This window comes from Ranitomeya variabilis, chromosome 5, assembly GCF_051348905.1.
Source record: "Ranitomeya variabilis isolate aRanVar5 chromosome 5, aRanVar5.hap1, whole genome shotgun sequence".
NCBI classification, from domain to species: Eukaryota; Metazoa; Chordata; class Amphibia; order Anura; family Dendrobatidae; genus Ranitomeya; species Ranitomeya variabilis.
This window is the reverse complement of record NC_135236.1, coordinates 491,391,278-491,410,256: the sequence shown is the minus strand read 5'-3', so window position 1 is coordinate 491,410,256 and position 18,979 is coordinate 491,391,278. Positions and strand designations below refer to the sequence as shown.

At 44.0% G+C, this 18,979-nt stretch overlaps 1 protein-coding gene across 1 annotated transcript in view; it reads left to right on the top strand.

Annotated features, from left to right (window-relative positions):
* ARL1 (ARF like GTPase 1) overlaps positions 1-16,533 on the top strand; it is a 33,725-nt gene extending 17,192 nt beyond the window's left edge. The window contains exons 5-6 of the mRNA XM_077265602.1: positions 13,809-13,987; positions 16,102-16,533. Coding sequence (XP_077121717.1) covers positions 13,809-13,987; positions 16,102-16,132 — 210 coding nt within the window. The 3' untranslated portion in view covers positions 16,133-16,533. The remainder of the gene's footprint in view (positions 1-13,808; positions 13,988-16,101) is intronic.
* The last annotated feature ends 2,446 nt before the right edge of the window (positions 16,534-18,979 follow it).

Below are 18,979 nucleotides of genomic sequence, written 5' to 3'. Positions count from 1 at the left end.
TTTGCCACCAGGGACAACAGAAAAACAAAAAAGTTCTGTTCCCTGAATCCTAGGGAGAATCCGTTGGCAGTGGATGCCTTCTTGATCAAATGGGACTTCCATTTGGCTTATGCGTTCCCCCCGCTGGGCCTATTACCTCTGGTGGTCAGGAAGATAAGGGAGGACCGAGCAAGGGTCATACTGGTCGCCCCTTTCTGGCCCAAGAGGGCTTGGTTCGCTTGGCTCAGGACCATGTCGGTGGAAGACCCCTGGGTACTCCCGGACATTCCAAATTTACTCCATCAAGGTCCGATCACCCATCCGCAGGTGAAGGGGCTCCATTTGACGGCATGGAGTTTGAGAGGTCATTATTAAAGAACAGAGGTTTTTCCCCAAATTTAATTGATACCCTTATGAAGAGTAGAAAAAATATAACAACAAAAATCTACTCTAGAACTTGGAGGAAGTTCTTGGCCTCTTCAGATTTTAGAATCGAAGAAGGGTTACCAATTAACCAAATTTTAGAATTCCTGCAGAAAGGGTTAGAGCTAAACCTATCTACAAGTACACTAAAAGTACAAGTCTCAGCCCTGGGGGCCCTGTTTTTTTGTAACATTGCTAATAATTATTGGGTATCAAGGTTTATAAAAGCTTCTAGTAGAGCTAGACCTATACACAAGAACAGGTCGGTACCTTGGGATCTCAACCTAGTCCTGTCAGCCTTGACTAGAGAACCGTTTGAGCCCTTACATTCGGCCTCAGTTAAATTATTGTCCCTCAAGACAGCATTTTTGGTAGCAATAACATCTGCTCGTAGGGTAGGGGACATACAAGCGCTCTCTAGACTCTCCCCGTATACAGAGTTTCTACAGGACAGAGTAGTCCTAAAACCGGACCCCGCCTATTTGCCAAAAGTCGCCTCACATTTTCACAGATCACAGGAGATAGTTTTACCGTCATTTCTCCCTAATCCTTCTAATACTAAGGAAGAACTACTCCATACACTAGATGTTAGAAAATGCCTGTTAGAATATATCACAGTCACTAACGCTTGGAAGAGAGAGGATGCGTTATTTTTATCCTTCCAAGGTCCTAGGAAAGGGCTTAGAGTTTCGAAGTACACACTAGCGAAGTGGATTAGGGAGGCTATCTCTCTGTCTTATACTGCAGGTGGAGGTCCGGCTCCGCAGAATCTGAGGGCGCATTCCACCAGGGCCATGGCTACATCCTGGGCGGAAAGATCTGGAGTATCAATCGACCAGATATGTAAGGCAGCTACGTGGTCGTCCCCTTCCACCTTTTTCAAGCACTATCGGTTGGACTTGGGGTGCTCCTCTGATCTCACCTTCGGGTTAAGGGTGCTACAAGCTATAGTCCCTCCCTAAGGTAGTTTTACATCTCTGTAATTCTCTCGTAGTGCTGTCATGGGAGTCCGAATAAAGCATTAAGCTACTTACGGGTAGCGGCATTTTTCGGAGGCCCATGACAGCACCCTTAGTTCCCTCCCTATTCACGTTGGGGGTTGCACTTCCTATAATGTATATAATGAGATATATATAGATCTCACGTGTGGTATTTGCATTGGATTAGTTTTGTATATAAACTGTATATAATATTTGTGTGCTACTAACCGCGGTAGTCCTCTCAGGCTCTAATATACAACTGATGCATAGGGAGAGGTGCCGCCCTTTTGTATCTGTAGGTTTCCTGTTCCTGAAGGGCGGATCCCCTCTCTCGTAGTGCTGTCATGGGCCTCCGAAAAATGCCGCTACCCGTAAGTAGCTTAATGCTTTCAGATCGGGTGATTCGGACCGTGATCCAGGCTAGGAAGCAGTCATCGTCCCATGTCTATAATTGGACTTGGAAAGCCTATTTCAGCTGGTGTGAGTCTAATCACATCCCGCCTTTGTTCTTTGCTCTCCCTTCCATTCGGGTGTTTCTCCAGGTGGGATTTGACGCTTGTCTTGCTCATAGTTTGCTAAAGGGCCAAGTGTCAGCGCTTTCTATTCTTTTTCAGAAAAACGTATCCTCCCATTCTCAGGTCAGAACTTTTCTCCAAGGGGTAGCGCATGCTGCACCCCCGTAGCGGACACCCGTGGACCCTTGGGACCTCCATTTAGTCCTGGAGGCCCTTAGGAGTTCTCCCTTTCAACCACTCCGAAAGGTTTCTGTCCTATCTGTCTTGGAAGGTGGGGTTTCTTGTGGCAATCACTTCTATTATCTGCGTCTCTGAATTGGCAGCTCTTTCCTGTCGTCCCCACTTTCCTGGTTCTCCACCAGGACAAGGTGTTTTTTTGCGGCCTCTTCCTTCTTTCCTCTTTCTTTCCCAAGGTGGTATCTGCCTTTCACCTAAATGAGGATATTGTCCTCCCTTCCTTTTGCCCGGCTCCGACTCATCCTCTGGAGCGTTCACTGAACAGGTTAGACCTTGTCAGGGCGATGCGGGTCTATCTGGCTAGGACCGCCCCCTTTAGGAAGACGGACTCTTTGTCATTCCAGAGGGTGCGCCTAGAGGCCTGCCGGCCTCCAAGGCTATGATTGCTCGCTGGATCTAGACTGCAATTTGGAGGCATACCGGGTTAAGGACAGAGCGCCTCCCCCTGGGATTAAGACACACTCTACCTGGGCAGTGGGCGCATTCTGGGCGGTACTCCATAGGGCATCCACTCTGCAAAGCGGCAGCCTGGCCTTCCATCCACACGTTCGCCAAATTTTACAGGGTTTATACATACGCTTTGTCGGGACACCAATGTAGATAGAAGGATCTTGCAGGCGGCAGTGGTGAGTTTTCTGCTATTCCTTCCACTTGGACTGCTTTGGGACATCCCATGGTTTTCTGTGTCCCCCAATGAAGCGATAGAGAAAACAGGATTTTTGGTTACTCACCGTAAAATCTGTTTCTCTGAGCCTTCATTTGGGACACAGCACCCTCCCATGTTTATTAGCTCTGCTTTCTGTATCATATTGTTACAGTTTGAGTTGTTCCTTTCTTTTACTTGTTTCTTCTATTGCTTTCTCACTAACTGATTAACCTAGTGCCAGTCGGTGGGGTGTACACTGCGGAGCAGGAGCTAACTTTATTTGTGTATAGTGTCAACCTCCTAGTGGCAACAGCATACATCCATTGTTTCCTGTGTCCCCAAGTGAAGGCCCTGAGAAACAGATTTTACAGTGAGTAACCAAAAATCCTGTTTTCAATTCTAATCCAGAATTTTATGTATGCATTTTTTCAGGAATTTTTCCAACATTTTGAGAAACTTGTTGCACTAAAAAGGTGTAAAAATAGTTAGACAGAAAAAAATCCCACACATTTTTACTTTGTGCAAAATTAATGACCCTTGTGCCTTTTAACCCCTTCCCGACCTGTGACACAGCGTTTGCGTCATGAAAGTCGGTGCCAATCCAACCTGTAACGCATGTGCTGTGTCACAGAATGATCGTGTTCCTTCGGGAGGGAAGACCGGGGTCAATGAAAGGTCACCCGACCAGCAGGTACAGGTGGACCTATACTTGACCCCAGGGGGTCGCTTTAAATAATCAGTTTTATAATTTGTCTGAAATACCTGGTGCTCAGTCAAGTAGGCCGGCGTTTCCCCCCTGCTTCAGACGCCACACAGCAGTCACTCACATCTTCTTGGCGCCGGGCGCCACCTCCTCCTCAGCGCTGTTTTGAAATGAGCCTGCGCTCTTTTCCCCTGTCTGGTGCAGGTGCAGTGAGTGCTGGCCGTCTGTCCTCATATGCAGCCCAGCTGACTGCGCCTGTGTGGCTGCCCTGCCTGTGAATCCCAGCCCCGCAGTGACTTATGATTTATTCACACTGCGGGGCTGGGAATCACAAGCAGGGCGGCCGCGCAGGCGCAGTCAGCTGGGCTGCATATGAGGACAGACGACGGGCAGCGCTCACTGCGCCTGCACCAGGCAGGGGATAAGAGCGCAGGCGCCGGCTATTTTGAAAACAGCGGTGAGGAGGAGGCGGAAAATTTGAGTGACGGCTGTGTGGCGTCTGCAGCAGGGGGGAAACGCCGGCCTCCTTGACTGAAGACCAGGTATTTCTGACAAATTATAAAACTGATTATTTCTCTAGTTACAGCACCCAGAACTAAAAGAGCCACCTTGTCAGAATGCAGCATTACTGCTGCACAAGGTGGCTCTTTTAGTTTCATACGCCTGGGGGGGGTGACAGGTTCCCTTTAAGGTCAAAATAGGCTGGGTCATGACAGGGTTAAAGAATTTGGTGCAAAAACATCAGCAAATACCACAAGACAAAAACAAAAGTGACTCAAAAAACACACAAATGATAAATCTTTTTTTAAACTGTATAAAAAATTGGATTCAGTCACAATATTCTGAGAGCCATATCTTTATTTTTTCGCAATAGAGTTGTATGATGTTTTGGTTTTTTTAAGGATATGTTGTACTTTTATTGGTATGATTTTGGGACCCATAAGACTTTCTGATGTTTATATTGCTGTTATTTGGGGGAGCAAATTCTGCCAGTTTGATTTTCTTTCTTTCTATTTATTTAACCCCTTAAGCCCGTATGACGTACTATCCCGTCGAGGTGGGGTGGGCCTTAATTCCCGGTGACGGGATAGTACGTCATACGCGATCGGCCGCGCTCACGGGGGGAGCGCGGCCGATCGCGGCCGGGTGTCGGCTGCATATCGCAGCTGACATCCGGCACTATGTGCCAGGAGCGGTCACGGACCGCCCCCGGCACATTAACCCCCGGCACACCGCGATCAAACATGATCGCGGTGTACCGGCGGTACAGGGAAGCATCGCGCAGGGAGGGGGCTCCCTGCGGGCTTCCCTGAGACGATCGGTACAAGGTGATGTACTCACCTCGTACCGAACGTCTTCTCCCTGCAGGCCCCGGATCCAAAATGGCCGAGGGGCTGTATCCGGGTCCTGCAGGGAGCACTTCCGGGTCGGAGCAGGCTGCAGATGAAAGCTGCAGCCTGCTCCGATGAAAGGATGATCGCAGATCTGATAGAGTGCTGTGCACACTATCAGATCTGCGATCTGTGATGTCCCCCCCTGGGACAAAGTAAAAAAGTAAAAAAAAAAATTTCCACATGTGTAAAAAAAAAAAAAAAAAAAATTCCTAAATAAATAATAATAAAAAAAAAAATATTATTCCCATAAATACATTTCTTTATCTAAAAAAAACAAACAAAAACAATAAAAGTACACATATTTAGTATCGCCGCGTCCGTAACGACCCAACCTATAAAACTGGCCCACTAGTTAACCCCTTCAGTAAACACCGTAAGAAAAAAAAAAAAAAAAACGAGGCAAAAAACAACGCTTTATTACCATACCGCCGAACAAAAAGTGGAATAACACGCGATCAAAAAGACGGATATAAATAACCATGGTACCACTGAAAACGTCATATTGTCCCGCAAAAAACGAGCCGCCATACAGCATCATCAGCAAAAAAATTAAAAAGTTATAGTCCTCAGAATAAAGCGATGCCAAAATAATTATTTTTTCTATAAAATAGTTTTTATCGTATAAAAGCGTCAAAACATAAAAAAATGATATAAATGAGGTATCGCTGTAATCGTACTGACCCGAAGAATAAAACTGCTTTATCAATTTTACCAAACGCGGAACGGTATAAACGCCTCCCCCAAAAGAAATTCATGAATAGCTGGTTTTTGGTCTTTCTGCCTCACAAAAATCGGAATAAAAAGCGATCAAAAACTGTCACGTGTCCGAAAATGTTACCAATAAAAACGTCAACTCGTCCCGCAAAAAACAAGACCTCACATGACTCTGTGGACCAAAATGTGGAAAAATTATAGGTCTCAAAATGTGGAGACGCAAAAACTTTTTTGCTATAAAAAGCGTCTTTTAGTCTGGTTTCACACTTGCGTTTTTATCTGCATGCGTTTTTTAAAAAAACCACATGTGTGAAAAAATGCATGTAAACGCGGTAAAACGCATGCGTTTTTATAGAAAAACACAAGAAAACAAGAAAAAAACAAAAAACCCTAACCCTACCCCTAACCCTACCCCTAACCTGAAATACGTGGCACTGAAATACGTGGCACTGAAATATACGTTTATATACGTATATAAGTGCCACGATATTTCAGTGGCCACGTATATAAGTGCCACGTATTTAAGTGCCACGTATTTAAGTGCCACGTATTTAAGTGCCACGTATTTAAGTGCCACGTATTTCAGTGCCACGTATTTCAGTGCCACGTATTTCAGTGCCACGTATTTCAGTGCCACGTATTTCAGTGCCACGTATTTCAGTGCCACGTATTTACGTGCCACGTATTTACGTGCCACGTATTTTTCAGTGCCTGAAATACGTGGCACTGAAATACGTGGCACTGAAATTCGTGGCACTGAAATATCGTGGCACTGAAATATCGTGGCACTGAAATATCGTGGCACTGAAATATCGTGGCACTGAAGTATTTACGTGCCACGTATTTTTCAGTGCCTGAAATACGTGGCACTGAAATACGTGGCACTGAAATACGTGGCACTGAAATATCGTGGCACTGAAATACGTGGCACTGAAATACGTGGCACTTAAATACGTGGCACTTAAATACGTGGCACTTAAATACGTGGCTCTTAAATACGTGGCACTTATATACGTGGCACTTATGACTGTCAGAAAATGTTCAGTAAACGGTTAGGGGTGAGGTTAGGGGTAGGGTTTCAGGTAGAATTGGGGAGCTTCCACTGTTCAGGCACATCAGGGGCTCTCCAAACGCGACATGGCGTCCAATCTCAATTCCAGCCAATTCTGCGTTGAAAAAGTAAAACAGTGCTCCTTCCCTTCCGAGCTCTCCCGTGCGTCCAAAAAGGGGTTTACCCCAACATATGGGGTATCAGCGTACTAGGGACAAATTGAACAACAACTTCTGGGGTCCAAGTTCTCTTGTTATCCTTGGGAAAATAAAAATTTGGGGGGCTAAAAATCATTTTTGTGGGAAAAAAAATATGTTTTATTTTCACGGCTCTGCGTTGTAAACTGTAGTGAAACACTTGGGGGTTCAAAGTTCTCACAACACATCTAGATAAGTTCCTTGGGAGGTCTAGTTTCCAATATGGGGTCACTTGTGGGGGGTTTGTACTGTTTGGGTACATCAGGGGCTCTGCAAATGCAACGTGACGCCTGCAGACCAATCCATTTAAGTCTGCATTCCAAATGGCGCTCCTTCCCTTCCGAGCTCTGTCATGCGCCCAAACAGTGGTTCCCCCCCACATAGGGGGTATCAGCGTACTCAGGACAAATTGGACAACAACTTTTAGGGTCCAATTTATCCTGATACCCTTGTGAAAATACAAAACTGGGGGCTAAATTTCATTTTTGTGAAAAAAAAAAAAAATAATATTTTCACGGCTCTGCGTTATAAACTGTAGTGAAACACTTGGGGGTTCAAAGTTCTCACAACACATCTAGATAAGTTCCTTGGGGGGTCTAGTTTCCAATATGGGGTCACTTGTGGGGGGTTTGTACTGTTTGGGTACATCAGGGGCTCTGCAAATGCAACGTGACGCCTGCAGACCAATCCATTTAAGTCTGCATTCCAAATGGCGCTCCTTCACTTCCGAGCTCTGTCATGCGCCCAAACAGTGGTTCCCCCCCACATAGGGGGTATCAGCGTACTCAGGACAAATTGGACAACAACTTTTATGGTCCAATTTATCCTGATACCCTTGTGAAAATACAAAACTTGGGGGCTAAAAAATCATTTTTGTGAAAAAAAAAAATATTTTTATTTTCACGGCTCTGCGTTATAAACTGTAGTGAAACACTTGGGGGTTCAAAGCTCTCAAAACACATCTAGATAAGTTCCTTAGGGGGTCTACTTTCCAAAATGGTGTCACTTGTGGGGGGGTTTAATGTTTAGGCACATCAGGGGCTCTCCAAACGCAACATGGCGTCCCATCTCAATTCCAGTCAATTTTGCATTGAAAAGTCAAATGGCGCTCCTTCCCTTCTGAGCTCTGCCCTGCGCCCAAACAATGGTTTACACCCACATATGGGGTATCAGTGTACTCAGGACAAATTGCACAACAATTTTTGGGGTCCAATTTCTTCTCTTACCCTTGGGAAAATAAAAAATTGGGGGTGAAAAGATCATTTTTGTGAAAAAATATGATTTTTTATTTTTACGGCTCTGCATTATAAACTTCTGTAAAGCACTTGTTGGGTCAAAATGCTCACCACACATCTAATTCCAAAATGGTGTCACTTGTTAGGGGTTTCAATGTTTAGGCACATCAAGGGCTCTCTAAATGCAACATGGCGTCCCATCTCAATTCCAGTCAATTTTGCATTGAAAAGTCAAATGGCGCTCCTTCCCTTCCGAGCTCTGCCCTGCGCCCAAACAATGGTTTACACCCACATATGGGGTATCAGCGTACTCAGGACAAATTGCACAACAATTTTTGGGGTCCAATTTCTTCTCTCACCCTTGGGAAAATAAAAAATTGGGGGTGAAAAGATCATTTTTGTGAAAAAATATGATTTTTTATTTTTACGGCTTTGCATTATAAACTTCTGTAAAGCACTTGTTGGGTCAAAGTGCTCACCACACATCTAGATAAGTTCCTTAGGGGGTCTACTTTCCAAAATGGTGTCACTTGTTAGGGGTTTCAATGTTTAGGCACATCAGGGGCTCTCCAAATGCAACATGGCGTCCCATCTCAATTCCAGTCAATTTTGCATTTAAAAGTCAAATGGCGCTCCTTTGCTTCCAAGCTCTGCCATGCGCCCAAACTGTGGTTTACCCCCACATATGGGGTATCAGCGTACTCAGGACAAATTGTACAACAACTTTTGGGGTCTATTTTCTCCTGTTACCCTTGGTAAAATAAAACAAATTGGAGCTGAAATAAATTTTGTGTGAAAAAAAGTTAAATGTTCATTTTTATTTAAACATTCCAAAAATTCCTGTGAAACACCTGAAGGGTTAATAAACTTCTTGAAAGTGGTTTTGAGTACCTTGAGGGGTGCAGTTTTTAGAATGGTGTCACACTTGGGTATTTTCTATCATATAGACCCGTCAAAATGACTTCAAATGAGATGTGGTCCCTAAAAAAAAATGGTGTTGTAAAAATGAGAAATTGCTGGTCAACTTTTAACCCTTATAACTCCGTCACAAAAAAAAATTTTGGTTCCAAAATTGTGCTGATGTAAAGTAGACATGTGGAAAATGTTATTTATTAAGTATTTTGTGTGACATATGTCTGTGATTTAAGGGCATAAAAATTCAAAGTTGGAAAATTGCGAAATTTTCCAAATTTTCGCCAAATATTCGTTTTTTTCACAAATAAACGCAAGTTATATCGAACAAATTTTACCACTAACATGAAGTACAATATGTCACGAGAAAACAATGTCAGAATCGCCAAGATCCGTTGAAGCGTTCCAGAGTTATAACCTCATAAAGGGACAGTGGTCAGAATTGTAAAAATTGGCCTGGTCATTAACGTGCAAACCACCCTCGGGGCTTAAGGGGTTAAATAATTATTTTTGCATGTTTACTTTTTTTTAATTTTTTTTTAACATTTTTAATTAGTCCTCGTAAGGAGACTTGAATCTGCGTTGCTTCATCAGCCATACAAATACACCACAATACTGTAGTATAGCAGTGTATTGTTAATTTAGACTTCATAGGTGTACTAACATGGCAGCCATTGAAGATCCCCGATTGCCATGACAGCCTAGGAGTAACTCACTGTCACATTGCATGGGGGCAGATGGGCGTCAGAAATAAAACCCACCCTTTCCTAACATCTTAAGTACTGCAGTCAAAATTGCCTGAGGCAACTAAGGCTACTTTCACACTAGCGTTAACTGCATTCCGTCACAATGCGTCGTTTTGCCGAAAAAACGCATCCTGCAAAAGTGTTTGCAGGATGCGTTTTATCACCATTGATTAACATTAAGCGACGCATTGTGACGGATTGCCACACGTCGCACCCGTCGTGCGACGGATGCGTCGTGCAGTGGCGGACCGTCAGGAACTCCGCCCCACCTCCCCGCACCTCACAATGGGGCAGCGGATGCGCTGGAAAAATGCATCCGCTGCCCCCGTTGTGCGGCGGAGACAACGCTAGCGTCGGGAACGTCGGCCCGACGCTAGTGTGAAAGTAGCCTAAGGCTACATGCACACATTCAATATTTTACATTAGTATTTGTAAGCCAAAACCAGGTGTGGAAGAATCCGAGGAAACATCACCACTTCTGTATATTTTTTTACTCACTCCTGGTTTTGGCTTACAAATATTGAAGTAAAAACTCACCAAATACTTAACATGTGAACGTGGAGACGTTAAAGTCTTGTGATTGGAACCAGGGCTGTGGAGTCGGAGTTGGTATAAAATGCACAGACTCCGACTCCTAAAATATCTAATACATTGGGTACAGTAGTACAGTGCAGAATGTGCTGTGTCTTCATAATAATTTGGGAAAGTTATAAAATGTCCTATAAATGTGTGTTCTGTCCCTGATGTAAGGATATCGGCTTTTAGTGGAAATGAATCTGTGCTGCACTTTATGTACATGCTCAGTAGTGAGGCCGTTCTGAGGAGTTAATTTGGCTTACTGACTCCACAGCCCTGATTGGAACCCTAGCTAGCGTAATTGCAGCAGCTACTTTTGCCGCCTGTATAATACAGCCAGCACCCATTTCAAATGCTAAATGTGCACAACCGCTATAAATATATGGCTTAATACCCAGATTTTATTTGTTAGTAGAGACATACTGTATATACTTATAAAAAAACATATGCACATTGACAAGCATTTAAAACCACGTTAGCATGGGTTTAGGGTAGAGGGCAACTGCTACAAGACGTGGGTGTACTCGCATATCGTCATATAAAAAAAATTTGCCACGTTTCCCATATACAGTGGTTTGCAAAAGTATTAACCCCATTGGCGTTTTACCTATTTTGTTACATTACATCCTGTGTTTAAATATTTTTGTAATCCAATTTGTGTGAAATGCATCAGCACTAAATAGTCTAAGTTGGTGAAGTGAGGAAAAAAATATAATCCCATAAATTTAATTTATGCCTATAACTAAAAATTTGCACATGCATATGTATTCACACCCATTTGCTATTAAGCCCCTAAAAAATTTCTGGTATAAGCAATTACCTTCGTAAGTCACAAGTTTAGTGACAGATTGCATACAGGTGGACTTCACGTCACATGGTCTGTCAGTATATACACACCTTTTCTGCAAGACCACAAATGGTGCAACACCATTAAGCAAGAGGTACCACTAACCAAACACCATGAAGACCAGGGAGATCTCCAAACAAGTCAGGGACAAAGTTGTTGAGAAGTACAAGTCAGGGTTGGGTTATAAAGAAATAACTATCCCAATCTCTGATGATCCCTCTTAGCACCATCAAATCCATTATCCTCAAATAGAAAGAACATGCTACCACAAGAAACTTGCCAAGAGAGGGCCGCCCACCAAAACTCTCAGCCCAGGCAAGGAGGGCATTAATCAGAGAGGCAACACAAAGACCAAAGAGAACCCCAAAGGAGCTACAGAGTTCTCAAGCCGAGACTGGCGTATCTGTCCATATGACCACAAATGGCCATATGCCGTATTTTTCGGACTATAAGATGCACTTTTCCCCCAAAACAATTGTGAGGAAAATGGGGAGTGGTGCGTCTTATAGTTCGAACTCAGGCTTACTGGTTGGTTGCGGCAGTGGTGTGGCGGCCGCGGAGGTGCGGCGATGCTGAGGCGTGGTGGGCAGAATGGCGTGCACCTGAGCAGGGTCCCTTCCTTAGGTGAGGTGACGCCGTGGCCCGGTGTCCACGGAGAGCAGAGCTGGGTGAATCACGGGTTTCTTGGTGGTGGCGGCCATCTTCCTGAGGCAGATGGAGTTCTCTGCTTCCTGGGGCTTCAGGAAAATGGCCGCAGGAGGCAGCACGTGTGCAGATTGAGATCGCGGCGGCCATTTTCCTGAAGCCGAGATTTCGGCTTCAGGAAAATGGCCGCCGTGATCTACATCTGTGCACCCGCTGCCTCTCGTGGCCATTTTCCTGAAGCCCGGGAAGCAGAGTACTCAATCTGCGCACGCGCGGCCTCGGGAAAATGGCCGCCGCCACTGAGAAACCAGTCATTAACCCGGCTCTGCTGCTCGCCTTGGACACTGGCCGCTGCGTCACCACACCTGAGGAAGGGACCCTGCTCAGGTGCAGGCCGTACCGCTCACCGCTCCTCAGCATCGCTGCACCTCTGCCGCCGCCACACCACTGCCACAACCCCCATGGGCACCAGGCCATGGTGCCATCCACCTTAGCAGGAAGGGACCCTGCTAAGGTGCACTCCCCACAGCCCACACCAAACATCAGCACCGCCGACACCGGACCAATCCTGAGGAAGGAACCATGCCTGCTGTGACCTTGCTGTACCACCGTAGGCCCTCAGGTAATATACCTTAAATTTGGACAATAAGACGGACCCCCATCTTATAAAAATCTTTTTTTCTGCTATTTTCACCCCAAAATTTGGGGTGCGTCTTATAGTCCGAAAAATACAGTACTTCATAGAGGTGGCCTTTATGGAAGAATGGGCTGAAAAAAGCCTTTACTTACAATTTTTGTGTGTAAGGCTAATTTAGAGTTTACCAAAAGACGTGTGAGAGACTCCCCAAATGTATGAAGGAAGGTGCTGTGGTCAGATGAGACCAAAATTGAACTTTTTGGCCACCAAGGTAAACTCTGGCGCCAAACCAACACTGCTCATCATCCCCAAGAATACCATGAAACGTGGTGGTGGCAGCATCATGCTGTGAGGATGCTTTTCGAGAGCAGGGACAGGGAAATGGTTAGAGTAGAGGGAAAGATGGATGGTGCGAAATACAGGGATCTTCTTCCGCAAAACCAGTATCAGTTTGGCAGTTTGAGACTGGAGCGGAGGTTCACCTTCCAACAAGACAATGACCCAAAGCATACTGCTAAAGTAACACTCGAGTGGGTTTAAGGGCAAACGTGCAAATGTTTTGGAGTGGCGTAGTCAAAGCCCAGACCCTAATACAATTGAGAATCTGTGGTCAGACTTGAAGATTGCTGTTCAACAGAGGAAACCACCAAACTTGAAGGAGCTGCAGCAGTTTTGCCTTGAGGAATGAGCAAACCCATATTGTCACAGTTGTAGGCATGTTCTTTACATGAACTAATAAAAACACTAAAAACCCTGTGAAATTCCAGGTTGCGAAGTAGCCAAACCCAATAAATGCCAAGGTGGGGCGAATACTTTTCCAAGTCACTATATATGTAGTAAAATCAGTTATTAGTTTGGTAATTTTCCTTAAAAATATTAACTGGGTTATCCAGGACTAAGTTTTTTGGCTTATAGTAAAAAAAAATAAATAAAAAATAGGCAGGTGATTCAGCTGCTCCACATCAACAGAGCAGCTCTTCCTTTTCCGGTCTGCTCAGTCCACGGGGCGGGACTGCTGAAGATGTGTTGATTGACAGTCGGCTCCCTGCAGTTATGCAGCAGGGAGTTGGCTGTCAATCAGCATTACATAGTTAGAAATGCCTCATCAATCATCAGAGCAGAAAAGGAGCCGCTGCTCTGTCGACGTGATGTCAGCAGAAGTGGTGACCCCTTTGTGCTGGCAGAGATCTGCCCTGGGTAGAACGTATAGTTAGCAACTATATTCCTGTTAGTTCTTAGGCCCATAGCAAAAAATTAATATAGTCCTGGATAACCCTTTTAACGTGCGAAATCTGAAGACTGGAAGACTAAATATCTGCTTATTGCACATACCTAAAAAGCAAATCACACTACAATTTCATTTTCTTTTAGGAAGAAGAGCTGAAAAAGGCCATTCTAGTGGTTTTTGCAAATAAACAAGACATGGAACAAGCAATGACCCCTACAGAGGTAGCAAATTCATTAGGTTTACCCGCTCTGAAGGATCGCAAATGGCAAATTTTCAAGACTTCAGCTACAAAAGGCACTGGCCTCGATGAAGCGATGGAATGGTAAGCGAGTCAACATATCAATTTTACAGTGCAAAAGTTCTTGTACCAGCGTGTGAAGTTCTGCACTGAAGCTATGGCAGGTGCAGTGAACGGTGAAGACGTCACACTTGGGTGTCGTGATTACAGCACCTGAGGCAGGACTAATCTGGGGAATAGACTCCTCATGGCTAATTAGGGAATTATGAGCAATGTAAAGGTGTTATTTACTGCTCATATCAACAGTCTTGGAACACAACACACTGTGGTGCAGTAATATGGCTCTGAAACCTACTGGTAAAATTTTGGGGTCCTTAGGGGATCTGACAGATTTCCTTTCACCCTTAAAGGCCAGGGGTATTTCCGTTTTTGCATCTCCTTTTTTCGTTCCCCTTCTTCCCAGAGCCATAACTTTTTGTATTTTGCCGTCAATATGGCCATGTGAGGACTTGTTTTTTGCAAGGTGAGTTGTACTTCTGAACAACACGATTGGTTTTACCAAATAGTCTACTGGAGAACGTGAAAAAAATTCAAAGTGCAGTGAAATTGCAAAAAAAAAAAAAGTGCAATTCCACAATTTTTTTTTTTTTTTAAATATCATGTTCACTTAATGCTAAAACTGACGGGCCATTAGGATTCTCCAGGTCATTGCGGATTTATAGACACCAAACATGCATAGGTTAATTTTTATTTAAAGGGAACCTGTCACCCCCAAAATGGAAGTTGAGCTAAGCCCACCGGCATCAGGGGTTTATCTTCAGCATTCTGTAATGCTGTAGATAAGCCCCTGATGTATCCTGAAAGATGAGAAAAAGAGGTTATGTTATACTCACCTGGGCGGGCGGTCCGGCGCCTCCCATCTTCTTACGATGACGTCCTCTTGTCTTCACGCTGCGGCTCCGGCGCAGGCGTACTTTGTCTGTCCTGTTGAGGGCAGAGCAAAGTACTGCAGTGCGCAGGTGCTGGGAAAGGTCAGAGAGGCCCGGCGCCTGCGCACTGCAGTACTTTGCTCTGCCCTCAATATGGCAGACAAAGTACGCCAGAGCTGGAGCCGCAGCGTGAAGACAAGAAGAGGACGTGATCGTAAGATGGGAGGCCCCGGACCGGACCACGACGCGGATCGGACCGCCCGCCCAGGTGAGTATAATCTAACCTCTTTTTCTCATCTTTCAGGATACATCGGGGGCTTATCTACAGCATTCCAGAATGCTGTAGATAAGCCCCTGATGCCGGTTGGCTTAGCTCAACTTCCATTTTGGGGGTGACAGGTTCCCTTTAAGTGGTGACAAAAAATCCAAAGTTTGTAAAAAAGAAAAAAGTTACCATTTTCCGATACCCGTCTCCATTTTTCGGGTTCCAGGGCTGGGTGAGGGCTTGCGGAGCTGATGTTTTTATTGATACTATTTGGGTAGATGCGAAGTTTTGATTGCCCTATATTGTATTTTAATGCAATGTTGCGGCGAGCAAAAAAATGTAATTCTGGCATTTTGATTTTTTTTTTCGTGTTACGCAGTTTACCGATCGGATTAATTTATTTAAAATATTGATTGGGTGATTCTGAACCAAAAATGTATCATTTTAACATTTTTGTTTTATTTTGAATGGGGCAAATGGGGGGGGGGGGGTGATTTAAACTTTTATATTTTATTACATTTAAAACATTTTTTTTTTTTTACTTCAGTAAGGGAGAGCTGAAGCTTAAGCCCTGCTGTGTAGAGCAGAATTGCTCACTTACTATGAGCGCCGACCACTGTCCAGCATCGCTGTCCACCAACCCGCAATCATGTGACTCGGGCGCCAATGGACATGTTTTGTGACGCGTTTCCTAGGCGTGCATGTTAAAGGCGCTGTCAAGAGATTTACAGCGACATTTAACATGTTAACAGCCACGGGTGGATCGCGATTCCACCTGTGGCTGTTAGGGGTTGGAAAAGGTGCGGGCTCATTGCACCAAACGGGGAGGCACCTTATGACGGACACTGCACTTTATTGGTTGTTAAGGGGTTAGCCCAAATATTAAGGGACAATGTATAATAAATATGTCGATTGCTATATTTTAGCTGTGGCTTTCTATAACCTAGGTAACTCTTAATTTTGGTGACTTTATAGTTTGAGACTTTGTTTTCCTTGTATTGCAGGCTAGTGGAGTCTCTGAAGAGCAGGCAGTAATGCTAACCTGCCCAGCACATTCCTTTCTATTCATTGTCCCACTATAAGAACGGCTCTAGATGTACATATGCACCATCACTACGCTCCAACAGTGATTGACAAGGGAGTCTGACATCTCTACCCATCTCCAATCGCTCTGTATCATACTGCACTTTTTACGCCTGTTCTGTAGTCTAGTTTAACTTTATTTATGACTGTTTTATAAGGATAACTACAATTTGGGGAAATGCAAAATTCAGTTTTGAGATCACATATCTTTTTCTCTTTATGTAAGATTTTTTTTTTTTTTTAAGATGTAATAACCTGATTTTTATGATGGCCATCTGGAAGAATGGCCTTCGGCTGTGTAAAGACTCTACTCTGAAATCCATCTGTATAAAATAAACATTTATTATAGGAAACTTTCTGTGACACCTTCATTTATCAGTTTCTTTTCTTGTGTTGGAACTTAGCGTTATGATGCGTTCATATTGGCTGCTGTGATTTAATTAAAGCATTTTCCCCCTACCACAGGGGAGAATCCCTACCAATCTTGAGTATGAAGGCTCTGCCATTTCATGGTTCTTTCATGGTTCCATTTAGCTACCGTGCAGGGAAAAATAAGAGCGAAAAGGCCGCAATGCTAAATTAGAATTGAACACAGATCAGAAATGCCATAACATGTAGGGAAACCGCCCTAAGTCATATAACCCCGTTTTCTAAAGAGATGTAAAAGCCTGCAGTTGATAGAAATTTTTTACGTGTTTTTTTTTTTTTTTCATTGTCCTATGTATATAAAACCCAACTCTAGCCTGTCTTTACTAACATATGTGAAAGAAATGGAATAGATCAGTCTAAATTCAAGCTTTATCCTGTAATAGGATGTTACCTTTGTAATTGAGTCCATTAAATGTTTTCGCTACTTAATATACCATCATCAACTGTGATTCTGTATAAAATTGGAAGTACATATTAAAGTTAGAATGGGGTCATCGTGTACGGAGACTCTGTATAAAAGTTGTCATCATTCTGCTGACTCGATAACTGAAGAGTCCATACCTCCTTGTGCATTATTTTCAGCACAAAAACTTACCAGGAGCTTCATGCAAGCCTTACATCACCAAGTGCTGCTGAATATGTTGGCGCTATATATAAAAATTATTATTATAAGTATCCATCAGTATCTGATGGAGTGCTGTAAAGCACGCTACCACTGGACTCTGGAGCAGTGGAGACATGACAAATTACACTTCTTTATCTTGTAGTCTGATGGACAAGTCTGGGTTTGGCGAATGCCAGAACGTTATTACCTGCCTGACTTTATTGTGGCAACTGTTGGAGGTGTTGTTTTTTAGGAATTAGCCTAGGCCTCTTAGTTCCAAGTTAAGGTAAATCTTAAAGCGTCCGCATTGCCAAGACATTTTAGACAATTGTATGCTTTCAACTTTATGGGAAGAGTTTATTTAAGGCATTTTTCTGTTCCAGCATTTCTGTGCTCCAGTGCAAAATGCAAAGACATAAAGGCATGGTTTGGTGCGAAAGAACTTGACTACCTGCAGAGCACCAATCTGAACTGCACCAATCTTGTGGAATGAACTAGAACAGAGATTGTGAGCCTATCTTCTAGCATCAATACTCTTCAGGATCAGACAGTCCAAAATCCTGTAGAAAGCTTTCCCGGAAAAGTGGAAGTTGTTTCAGCTGCCAAACGGAACCAACTCCATAGTAATGCCTATAAAGTTTAAATGGGATGTTGTAAGGGTTATGTAGGTGTAACTTATAAGTGCTTCTTACTTGTCAGCAATTACATGTATTCTCTACAGCAGAGGTGTCAAACTGCATTCCTCGAGGGCCGCCAACAGGTCATGTTTTCAGGATTTCCTTAGCATTCCACAAGGTGCTGGAATCATTCTGTGCAGGTGATTAAATTATCACCTGTGCAATACAAGGAAATCCTGAAAACATGACCTGTTGGCGGCCCTCGAGGAATGCAGTTTGCACCTCTGCTCTACAGTACTTCCTATTTCGTGAGTGGCGCCAATACTGGGGCTGATGTTTGTGCTTTTTTTTTTTCCTTAGTCTAGCATTGTGTTTTAATTAAAGAGTTTAGGAGTGATAAGGTTAGAATTTTTTTGTTTGTCATTTAAACTCATTGATGGTGATGTGTGTCAGGGCTCTTTATATCACTGAAAGCAATTGCAGATACCTGTGCAAATTAGTTTGGCAGGTGTGTCCAAATAAAGGCAAGACTACTTAAGAAGGCTGTTCCACATTATTAAGCAGCCTACATTTTTTGCCAAAATGGGAAAGAAAAAGGATGTGTCGGCTGCTGAGAAGCAACAAATTGTGGAGTATTTTGGTCAAGGCATGACTACAATCAACATTGCCAAGACACTTCATCGTGATCATCGCACAATCAAGAAGTATGTAGCTAATTCCCAGCACACACGTGTGCGTGCTGATAAGGAAAAATTGAGGACTCTTTCCAACAGGCAATTGTGTAAGGTTAAAAGAGCAGCTGCAAAAATGCCTTGTCATAGCAGCAGACAAGTTTTTGAAGCTGCTGGTGCCTCCAACGTCCCCAGAACAACAAGATGCAGGGTCCTTCAGAGGTTTGCAGCTGTGCGTAAGCCATCCTGTCAACCACCTCTATCCACTGCACACAAGCAGAAACGGCTCCAGGGGGCCAAACGATACATGAAGACTGACTTCCAAACTGTTTTGTTTACCGATGAGTGCCGTGCAACGCTCGATGGTCCAGATGGATGGAGTGGAGGATGGCTGGTTGATGGACACCCCATGAATACACGTCTAAGGGGCCAACAAGGAGGAGGTGGAGTAATTTTTTGGGCTGGAATCATGGGGAGA